The sequence below is a fragment of the Gastrolobium bilobum genome, unplaced genomic scaffold (assembly GCF_033153095.1).
Source record: "Gastrolobium bilobum isolate Gb01-03AN ecotype WA unplaced genomic scaffold, APGP_CSIRO_Gbil_v1 utg22537, whole genome shotgun sequence".
NCBI lineage: Eukaryota > Viridiplantae > Streptophyta > Magnoliopsida > Fabales > Fabaceae > Gastrolobium > Gastrolobium bilobum.
Genome location: NW_026897453.1, coordinates 38,161 through 49,365, shown reverse-complemented (window position 1 = coordinate 49,365; position 11,205 = coordinate 38,161). Strand labels below are relative to the sequence as shown.

General features: G+C 32.6%; 2 protein-coding genes across 5 annotated transcripts; one reads left to right on the top strand and one right to left on the bottom strand.

Annotated features, from left to right (window-relative positions):
• Positions 1-649: 649 nt before the first annotated feature.
• LOC133307044 (mediator of RNA polymerase II transcription subunit 9) lies at positions 650-4,996 on the bottom strand. 4 transcript variants are annotated; one of them, XR_009751002.1, is made up of 7 exons: positions 4,630-4,996; positions 4,473-4,535; positions 4,270-4,350; positions 3,763-3,821; positions 3,601-3,680; positions 1,548-1,597; positions 650-1,426 (listed from the first exon to the last, which is right to left on the bottom strand). XR_009751002.1 is itself a non-coding variant. In XM_061507462.1 (6 exons), exons 1-5 carry the CDS (start codon positions 4,906-4,908, stop codon positions 3,623-3,625), a joined length of 540 nt encoding a protein of 179 aa, XP_061363446.1. In that variant the 5' UTR covers positions 4,909-4,996; the 3' UTR covers positions 650-1,597; positions 3,601-3,622. The 4 variants fall into 4 exon arrangements, 3 of the variants coding, with proteins under 3 accessions (XP_061363446.1, XP_061363447.1, XP_061363445.1); XM_061507462.1 differs by having other exon boundaries at positions 650-1,597; XM_061507463.1 differs by lacking the exon at positions 1,548-1,597.
• Positions 4,997-7,116: 2,120 nt separating this feature from the next.
• Positions 7,117-10,461, top strand: LOC133307062 (uncharacterized). Its single transcript, XM_061507483.1, has 4 exons — positions 7,117-7,444; positions 7,574-7,650; positions 9,220-9,331; positions 10,099-10,461. Exons 1-4 carry the CDS (start codon positions 7,158-7,160, stop codon positions 10,226-10,228), a joined length of 606 nt encoding a protein of 201 aa, XP_061363467.1. The 5' UTR covers positions 7,117-7,157; the 3' UTR covers positions 10,229-10,461.
• The last annotated feature ends 744 nt before the right edge of the window (positions 10,462-11,205 follow it).

The following is an 11,205-nucleotide window of genomic DNA, read 5'->3' as shown; positions in this document are numbered from 1 at the left end:
AAACTTTAAATATGGATATCGAAAATGAAATAACAAAACTTAAAAGGTCATCATCGTACGTGCGGTTTCAAAGTTGGCCCCTTGTGAAAGTAGCGGTAAAGATTTGGATACTTCAGTGGTCTGTTATATATTGGATATGTAGAAATTGTGTTACAAAGTAAAAATATAAACAATTTAGAACCATTTTAAAAATTAAGTCCGGTGAAAGTAGAGGTAAAGATTTGGATACTTCAGTGGTCTATTATATATTGGATATGTAGAAATTGTGTTACGAAGCAAAAATATAAACAGTTTAGAACCAATTTAAAAATTAAGTTCGCAGTTTCCTTCGGGATTAATCCGCAGTTCAATTAAATGATATATTTGATCACAATGTAGATAAACTGAACTCATATACAGGGACTATTGAGCAATGCTCTCTCTCTCGTCCATGACCAATGATCAATTCACAATTATAAATTTCAACACTTCGCACCATCTAAAAAATCAGATAACACCTTATTATATTTAGCATAAAACGTCTAACAAATTTTTTTTTTTTTTGGACTCTACCATCGAACAAGGACCATTATGGTGTTGTCCTCCAACAAGCAACAACTACCGTATTTACCATGAATGCTAGTAACGTCTAACAATTTTAATTCACCTCATCCATACAATGGAAATTTTCTGTCCCATGAATGATGACATTATGCAATCAATCTAAATGGAAATTTAATGCAAAATCCACAACTGGCAAATCTTAATCCAACATTATAGATAAATGGTCTTAAGTACCATGCAGGGACTAACTATTTTTAAATCATCTATCAGTTACATTATATTCCTCCAAATTACCTAAGTTTTCTCTTTCTACAAGCCCTGCGTCTCCAATATTGGCAACAAAAGTGAATGATGAGAATATCAGTCACAAAATTTTTCCGTCGATTTAAATCTGCCTTGCACTCCTGTCATAGATATATCAATATCAACATCCAGGATAAAGCGCACATCTACAGCAAGATCAGTAATATATGATAAAAACTTAAGGTTAAGAAAAGCTTCAAGTTTAACTAAAATACATAATGAATATTGAATCAAAATCAACAAAGAGGATCATGATATTACTCCCCTGCATTTTAAAAAGATTGTCATTTAGGTAGTGTTTGGTTGGGGAGTTCTCAAAATTATCCCAGCAAAGTGCATGTGGCTTTGTCATTTCTCCACGTTTGGTAGAAGGATGTTATGAAATTTATCCATGAAACACCGTTGCCTAGCTATTCAGAAATGCATGTAAAAAAGGAACAATGCACTGTTGATGAAGCCCTCTCACAACGTGGTATTTGTGTCAAAACCGGATAAATGAAAAAAGGGGATGAAAACGTGACAAGTATACCCCTCCTCTTAACCGATGAAACCCAGATGGTTATGATCGCATACACAGCACCTGACAGCATGCAACTAGAATCTGTCAAACCAGTTGTTGAAGTATTGACAGGCATAAAATCTTCACTTCTTAAACTCTGCTGATGCATATCATGGGGACAGAGAGATGTTGGAGTTTTAACCTCAACACCTTGGTTATTCAATCCATCTCCCAAAGAATCCGAGCTACTATCTGAACAAGATGCGGATTCAATAAATGAGATATGGTTGAAAGAAGACATGACAAAGCAGGAAGGCCTCACATTATGAACTACAACTCCTTGACAATGCGCTAAATTAACAATTTCTACTATTTGCTTAAATATGTGTAAGCATTCAAAGACATCTACTGATCTTTCAGGTTTATCTAACGATTGCCTCAAGCTAATATCACCCAATTCTACAGAACAAAAAAAAGGGGTCAGCCTCTACTTCATCCTCACAAAACCCAGAAACCCCAACAAGATTTTCAGGCTCATCATCTTGTGCCAACAGAACCCTATCCCTTTCCTTTTCAAAACCAGAATTTTATAAAAAGGTTACTTTTGTCATTTCTATTTTTTTACCCATCAAAATTTTATTTTCAATACATCAGAATTTTTAACCCAATTTTAGCAGTAATATTTTGCAGTACCAAACAACTTTTTTTAAACTTTCCTACGTTTTTCCTTGTAATTACATTTCCTAGTAAAAAAAAAATTTCCCTGAACCAAACACTACCTTAAGGTTTTGCACAAGGACTAAAATTCATTAAATGCTCATAATTTCAGGGAAATATAAGTTCATTTGACTATATTACCCTTCAACTCCATTAATGTTCTCTCATTCCATTTAGTGGAGATACAAAGACAACGATAAAGTTGGAAAAAGTAATTAATGCCTTTTTGATTTTCTCTAGTGACAAACAATTTGAAAAAAACCAAAACTTCAAAAGTGATAATTATTTTGAAATGGAGGAGTACATATGGAAGAAAGTGATTTTTAGTGTACTCAATCTCATAAACGAAAGAGAGATAGACTTGAGAGAAAGAGAACTGAATATTATAAATCTGAAAACTGTTTATGAATACACTCAGAGGTCAATATTTATAGACCTTCTAATTAAGCCTAATACATTGAGCTAAGTAGTTGTAAGATATCTAACTGATTCCTGAAAATCAGGAACTAACTAACTAACTAACTAATCAGTACAGAGGTGTAATCAGCTACTAAACAGATGCACAGTAAACTACTACTCTAATAAGTACATATGGAAGAAAGTGATTTTTAGTGTACTCAATCTCATTCTTGCATTAAGTTTGATTTGGAACATAGAAGCTCTCAATCACAAGTACATTTCCTTATTATTTAAAAAGGGAAATACAACTACTTTTTTTACAAAATATTTGTCAGGGATCCTAAAATTAATTTTCTCTTTAGAACTAGCTTCAGCCAGGAGTCCAGCAATATATAATACTCAGATCAATGAACTATACTAGAAAGCAATTAGTAGGGTATCTTGACACGGTGGCACACAATTGTGATGAGAATACCAGTGAGCTCTGCATCTTTTATGGTTTGGAATTATATGAAAAAAGGACCATATACAAGGCCTAACAACTTTGTCCCCTTCTTTCCATTAGCTCTATTATGGAAACATGAAATCAGTTCAGAGGGGGACATGAATTGTTCAATCAGTTAAAGTATATGAAAAAAATGAAATCATGATTTCTTCTCAAACCAAAACGCAAATATAAATGAAACTGGGTTTCTCAAAGAGACAATTCAAAGTTCATTAATTGATTAATCTTATCTGTAGCTTCTATGTCTCTGACTCCAGATTTCCTGTGACTTATCTAACCCAATAATACATGCAAATATAGCTAAAAAGTATGACTCAAAATTGGATGAGTAAAGTAGCACGCTATAACAGGGTGTTCCAAGTTCCAAAATAATAAATAAAATCAAAAGCAGTAAAGAATACTAAATTCCTCTAAACCTACACCCATTCATCCTTTTCCTTTGATATACAGATAATAGTACATACACTGAGACATACCTCTTCAAGAATTGATCAAGTATGAACCATTTTTTAATCAAATAATTATTGGCATTTCTGTCATTCTAATTTTTCAGGTAAAAACTGGTGATCCATTCCTAATAAAACATGGAAGCTACAATCTATAAAGAAGTACAACCCAATTGAAGGTTCCTTACCCATCTGAAAAAAGACAGGCTCTTATGGTTCAGACCGAACAAGCTCCTCCACAGATTTTCTATAATTGTCAATCAAGTCTCTGCAATAAGTAGAAAACAAATGCATGCATTTAGCATCTAGAAACATAACCAAACAGAGATATCTGATAAATTTGTACAGACCTTCGCTGATTTAGCAAATGCTCACTTTCCTCTAGCTTCTTCTTCTGTCCCTCAACTGTCTGCATTCAGCATCCAGAAAGCCCTCAAGTAAGGCCAAGAATAACCCCAGCTTCCAACTAATATTTAAAGACTTAACTTTTTAATGTTTTAAACACAATCATATTGAGATGTCTGACAGCAGATGAATAATTCTTCTTTTTTCCCATTGCGGAATTTTTTTATCATGCATGGCCCACATAATAAAAAATATTAAAAACTCAAATCTGACTATCTATGCTGCTAGAACTAAGAAGTATTAATATTTAAAAAAAAAAAATGAGTGCATAATGAGCATTTAATTACAGGAAAAACCAAAGTAGAGCCATTCAGTTTCTGCACACTTTTGAAACTTCGAATTTGAAGTTCAAGTATTTCAACAAAAACGCCTATCCTATTTAGGAAACATATATATACAAGCAATGAACACCGAAAAGAACACATATATAAAGTTAGAGAACTGCAAATTACCATAGCCTTGGTGCTAATGGAGCCAGAGATTGAATTTAACAGCTGCAGGCACTTCTCAAAATGATTGCTTAATTCGGTGATCTTTAACCCACGAAATGAAACAAAAATATCATAATTAAATATTTAAATAACCATACCAGGAAAATTCAAATCCGAAAACAAAAGGGATTAAACAAAACAGTGAAAAGTGGAAAAATTCATACCAATGCCTCTGACTGCTGATCCGGGGTCCCATGGTCGATAACCTCAGCCAAATTCTCAACCAACTATGCTCACAACAAACAATTTCCTTTATTCATATAAAAAAAGAAGAAGAAGAAGAAAGGAACGAGACCAAACTAGGGTTTTTGAAGGGATTACATGTAAGAGATGGTAGTGAGAGGCCAGCGATTGGTGAAGGTTCTGCTGCTGCTGCTGCTGCTGCTGTTGTTGTTGTTGCTGATGTTGTAGAAGGCGCTGTTGCTGATAAAGCTGCTGCTGTTGTTGTTGATGGAGAAACTGTTGTTGCTGTTGTTGTTGTTGTTGTTGAAGATAAAGGTTTGGGTCTTGGTTGGATTGGGATTGGGATTGGGTTTGTGCATTGGAATTATGGGTTGGGATCATGGTCCAGCTTCCTCCCGGAGAAGAGTAATGATCCATCGTTCTACGATAATGCTCCGATTGCTAAACTATTAGGGTTCAAGGATACACCTTTTCAGATAAATTTGGTAATGGCTCCTAATGAGTTTTTCACGTCAACTTGTGATCTGAAATTTAATAAATAAGAGGCACTAGAGCACAAGCCCTATTTGATCTCTTATTTTTTTAAAAAAAAAAACTTAAAAAAGAAACTAAAAATTGTTTGAAAATTACATAAAAATTTTAGCTTAAAATTAATTAAAAGCACATATTTTAAGTATATTATCTCTCTTTTTATCTTTATCACTCTTCATTTAAAAAAATAGCACACAAAATTAGTTTTTAACTTTTTTCTTCATTATTAAAACAAGAACTTTTCGTTATAAAAGCTTTTTCCAAAACTGTTTGACCTAGCTTATACTTATAAGGAGCTTCTAACTTAAAAAAAAATCCAAAGAAGCACTAAATTACGTTAGGCTTTCACTTAAATATTGGATTTAATTTGGTCTGTTAGATTGTATAGTTCACAAATTATAAGTTTAGCATAATTTATATTTAAAAAATAAAAATCTTCACCTGCATGTCCTCTTAGTCTGTTTAACCTTATTCAATATTTAATAATTAGAAGAGTAACTAAAATAATATTATTTTATTATTTAAAATTATTAAAATAATAATTTTATTAATTTTATTTAAAATAAATAATATAATATAGGTCAGCTTTTAGGTTACAAAAAAATCTATGACCCGTAGACCTAGAGATGGCAATATGGATTGAGCCCGGCGGGTCAACTCGCCAAAACGAGGCGGGTTGGGTTGAGGTTTTCAACCCACCGCAACCCCCCCCCCCCCCGACTATAAGTGGGTCAAAACAGGTTCAACCCGCCGCGTTATAATTTTTTTTTTTTTTACACATAGTATTCCATTAGTCCTTAAATTTTGTGATATCCAATTTTTTTTTATCTTAGTACTTCCTAAAAAAAATAAAGAATAACAAATTTATTTATGACAAATGTTATCTAGATATAAGTTCCTAAAGAATATTCGACAAATATTAGTATGCATTTAAGATTGAGACTAAAAAAATACAGAGAAGTGTGAAATAAAATAAAATAATATTAGAAAAATTCATAAAATATAATTTATTTTTGAAATTTGATTAATTTTTTTTAATTTGCGGGTTGGTGGGTTGACCCGCCAATCCGTCAACCCACCATAAAACGGGGTGGGTTCATTTTTTCAACCCATAATTTTTGACTGGTCAACCTGCCCCGCCCGTTTTTAACAAATTGGTGTCGGGTCAACTCAAATTGCCACCTCTACGTAAACCGATCTAACCCATTTACAACGCTCGAGGCACCCATTAAAATTTGGGAAATGCTTTTCTCATATGTTTCGTGAGAAAATTTTTATATGTTATTGTGCCAACATTTTTTTAGAGTTGGGAAAATATAATGTTATAATTTTAATTTTAATTTTATCCCTTCCTAAATTATATATATTTTTCTCAAATTATTTATTAATCTGCTTTTATTTAATTAACATTTAGCGAAAGCTTATGCGAATGAATACCTTATTATATACTAAAGTTTGGTAAAAAAAAAATTAAAAAAAAATTAATCCACAGTTTAAAAAAAACAGATGGATATATAATTTGAGAAGGAGGTAAAGAAATATAAAAAAATTAAAATAAAATTCGAATAAGCCCACAATATACACATTTAAAATTGTGTGTTTATCTCCCTTTTAAATAATAGATGAGTTTTATAAGAGTTATCTTGTAGGAAAAGTGATTGTGTAATGTTATAGAGATTCATTTTGCGTGCTGTAGTTTTTTTTTTGTTTCAAAAAATGTAAGTCCTACAAAATATTATGTGTGTAGAAAATTTTGTTGTATTGTACTAAATGATAAATACAAATTCCATAATAGATATTACCGTAAGTAAGATTTTGATGAAATTTGTGTAAACCTATTCAGATAAACACAAAATGTTATCGGTTCTTCCGACAAAGGTATGGTATATAGAATAAATTCTTAGTACTCGTTTAGCATTATAAGTATGTGCCAAACTCATTAGATTTTTTTTTTTTTTTTTTTGTTTTTACCCACTTTTTTATTTTTGTAAATATAAATTCACTTATTTCTCTAAATTCGTATATATAGACTAGGAATATCAAAAATTTATGTATATAGTTGGAGCTATTTCTATAAATTGAACAGAATAACTCTTATTTGTCTTAATTCGTATAACTCAACTCTTCGCATAGAAATGACTGAAAGTTGTTCACTTCTAAATCTACAAATACCATCCTTTACCAAACACCGGTATTCCATTACTGATTTCGGTCCGAACATTTTTTCACGGCGTTTCTTCAAATCCATTTCTTTCTCACACCCGTTATCAAAGTTCCAACCTTGTCGAGTTTCCCGTCCAACCCGAGCCACGTCAGCTCCCATGGAAGTTGAACGAAGTGAAGGGTCTTCAGCAAACAGTGGTTCATCCCCACCAATGAAGCTCTTGTTTGTCGAGATGGGTGTCGGTTATGATCAACACGGGTCTTCTATTCACTCTTTCCCTTTGCTTTTCACTCTCTTTTTTTTTTTTTTTTAATTTATTTATTATTATCTTTCGTTTTGCTGACATGGGATTTTCATATCAATGTCATGCAATAATGCATAAAACAGACAGAACATAACAGCTGCAGCTATGAGGGCGTGCGGGGATGCCATTTCTTCTAATTCAATCCCGGCTTTCCGGAGAGGTATTCTTATTGGGTTTTCATTTTTCAGTGTGTGTTAGTATCTATTTATTGTTGCTGTGAGTTTTATATTTTTGGTGTATGATAATAAGGGTCTTTTGAGGCCCAGTGATAATTGTTATGTTTATAATTGGTTAGTGAAAATATGATGCAGTATTAGGATTTTGTGACTGTAGAAGTTGAACTCTTGCAGGAAAGGTAGGAACTTTGTTCCAAATGTCTTGGACTTTGACCTCTTGGTTATGGTAGTTTGCCCACTTGTATTGACAAAGGAACATGGCCTCAATGGAAATTGGAGCAAATCAAAATTAGAGCTTCTAGAATTGTAAATAACAGATTGACCTTGATCAGACAAAATGAACCTGGAATAGTTTCCTATTGTTTTTAATGATTAACTTATTTCTTATTATCAGGAAAACAGATGTATCATGTATATCTGATGTTTCATGATTATGTGTCTTCTAAGAGTTGCAACATATAGGAGTCGTGTCATCTTCATTCCTTTCATTTGGAGATGTTGTAATACTTTCTTACCATCAAATTTCTTGGTTTAGGGAGTTTCGGTTTAGTGTCATTTTCCCAACATAAATAGCTTAGAGAAGCGTTTATGATTTATATGATACAATTGATTTACAATCTACACTATGTGGCTAGCTTTGCCATGTTTTCAGGAAAAAAATTTCCAGCAAGTTGCTTGTGAAGGTCCTTACAATACAAGTATATAATCTCCTAGTGGCAATGAGTTAAACATGTATTTTATCTCCCTGTGGTTTATACTTTATAGCGGGGGTGAAACATGAAGGAATAAAAGAATCACTTTGCAATGTCAGGAAAGTGAAGGAAATCAAGGAATGACATGTTTGGTTTAAGCCTATGCTATTATAGGGCAAATATAGCCAATTGAAAGATAACACATTTTAAGACTTCTGGGCGGAGATATCTCTTTATCCAAATTTTCCTCATTATTCCTTATTCCATATTGCTAAGGACAAAAGCTAAACTAATTTCAATCATTTTTAACTCTCATCTCGATGTGCGTCCCAGTTTTACGATGTTGTTTAAATTACTTGTCATTGTATTTGTGAATTGCAATTAGCTCAAGATGGAGAATGAAGATTTTATTGTAAACAGAAAGATTACATGAGGGAGAAAGTAATCATGAATTTAAAGCCTGCTTAAGAATGTTGTTCATAAATTTCTAGTCTAACTATTTCAATATTCTTACTCAATTAACCCATGGATGTTTGTATTGTTCTTTTACATAATTTCTAGCTGTAACATGTACCTTGGGTTCTAATTGTAATGCTTATAAATCATTCCTCTTGCGAGAAATTAGTAGTCAAGTACTAAGATTGACTTGAACTCCACCCTGCAAATTTAAGATAATTTATAGTTTAGGAAATACATTGCAGTCAGATGTTCAATATAACCAAAATCTCCACTTATTTGGAATCTGCATGTATATTGTTTTCTGTATTGTTGTTCATAGTTGGTTATTTATTTTAAACATCTGCTTTGATAATTGACTTTCGAAATTGTTTCTTCAATTCTAATAAGATGAATTTGGTTTAGGTTCCATTCCTGGTGTCAGTTTTGATCAGATGAAATTGCAGATCAAGCTAGGGGTTCCTCATTCTCTCCAGAAATCTTTGGATATTGAGAAAGTCAAGTCTGTATTTCCCTAGTGAGTATCCACATCCATGGAAACTAGTGCCTCATTCATAATTTTTTTTTTTTCATGTTGTTTTCTATATGTGATTGATGTGGCTATCAATATAAAATCATCTATTATAAATGAATTTATTTGAAAATTGTAATATTTCAATCTTTTATAAGTAAAGCTCATTTTGGGTCCCTGACAAAAAACACGGTCCTCATTTTAGTCCCTTACAAAAAAAAATTAGTCGCATGATCCCTATGAAATTCAAAGTGGACCCATTTTAGTCCTTTTGAGGGACTAATGTGGATCTTTTTTGAATTTATGAAGAACCACGATTTTAACTAAACAGGTTCACTTTGAATTTCTTAGGGACCTTGGGACTAATTTTTTTTTTTGTAAGGGACTAATGTTAGGACCGTTTTTTTGTTAGGTACCCAAAAAAAACTTTACTCATCTTTTATTGTACTGTAGTGTCCAGTTAGATTTTGAATTTTCTAACAGAAACCTTAGTCATTTTTTCTCTCCTGGTTTATATTCTGTATTGAAGTTTATATCTGCTTGAAGTCTTGAACCAAAATATAGTTTTGGTGTTCTTAGATGCTAATGAACAGGTATTGACCTGTGCTTTTGCTCATTTTTTACTATGGTTGGTAATCTGCTATGCTTGTTTATTCAGTTCATGCGGTTGTTTATTGTTTATATTACGATATAATAACATTTGCCATGTCAATTCTTTGTAATAATCTTTTTGAACTTTCCTCCCTCTTACTCTGCCCCCCAAAACATTGCAGTGGAAAAATTATGAATGTTGAAGTTGTGGATGGTGGTTTGATCTGCTCAAGTGGGGTGCATGTGGAAGAGATGGGTGACAAGAATGATGATTGTTACATTGTGAATGCTGCTGTTTATGTGGGCTATTAACTTTCAGCTTCTGGAGAGCTTTGTTCAGTTTATTCTCCTGTCAATAGACTTCTGATTTAATAATTTATGGTGTCTGCTGTATAATAATATAACAAATTGTACATTTCTATATTCCATGTCCCAGTTCTTGCTTAGTCATTGTAGGTTTTCATACCATGAGAGCGCCATTCTGTTCTGACGTATGTATAAAATTAAAAGTTGAACTCTTTTACTTTTAAATGCACTTGAATTTGTGAAAGTCAAAAAGGTTGATTCTTTATGATATATAAAGAGCGTGTAGAATGATGAAAAACAAAAAAATTTCTTGTTCATGCGGAATAACATCATTTGTTTATGTGAAATTACATCATATCATCTCTAGGATTTACTCAATAAATTCATGGAGTATATGAAAGATCATATGATCTTCTCTCACAAGAGTAACACGAAGTGCTGAAGTATACAACACTCTCTAATGTAGTCCACACTATCGGATGAAAAACGTGGGAGAGCACTTATCTTCAATCCTTCCTAGCTTGATTGCTTGCTTGGCTGAATGAGAATGGAAGGATCTATCAATGGTGTCTTACTTTGAGTGAACAAAAGTATGGAGAGGGAGGCCGGGACTATGTGGCTTGTGTGTGTTATGCTCTAGGCGCTTGACCACTCTTGGGGTTCTTGAAAGATTAACCCTAACTCATGATCCAATCATAAGTTCCCCCCTTCCATGAAATCCGTACTTTGAATTCGAAAACTAGTTCTTATCTAATTTAATTCAAAATCCTAGACCACTCCTAGGGGATGTTTGGTTGAGGTGAAATTTTTTTTATTAGGGAAATGTAAATACTAGGGATCTGCAGGAAAGTGAGTTAGATAAGAAAGTTTTTAAAAAGTTATTTGGTTGGACAAAATTTTACCAGGAATATTGAATGAAATTCCTGAATATGTGTTTGGTTGAAGATAAAATATTGATGAAAAAATTTATTGAAATTACAAAA

Bases quoted from the DNA above. Each gene is read 5' to 3' on its own strand.
- LOC133307044 (XM_061507462.1), bottom strand. From the start codon at position 4,908: ATGGATCATTACTCTTCTCCGGGAGGAAGCTGGACCATGATCCCAACC. The intron at 3,822-4,269 runs GTAATTTGCAGT...TGCTGAATGCAG, and splicing joins CCATTAGCACCAAGGCTATG to ACAGTTGAGGGACAGAAGAA. The intron at 3,681-3,762 runs GTCTGTACAAAT...TACTTATTGCAG, and splicing joins CATTTGCTAAATCAGCGAAG to AGACTTGATTGACAATTATA.
- LOC133307062 (XM_061507483.1), top strand. From the start codon at position 7,158: ATGACTGAAAGTTGTTCACTTCTAAATCTACAAATACCATCCTTTACC. The intron at 7,445-7,573 runs GTCTTCTATTCA...TGCATAAAACAG, and splicing joins GTCGGTTATGATCAACACGG to ACAGAACATAACAGCTGCAG. The intron at 7,651-9,219 runs GTATTCTTATTG...AATTTGGTTTAG, and splicing joins AATCCCGGCTTTCCGGAGAG to GTTCCATTCCTGGTGTCAGT.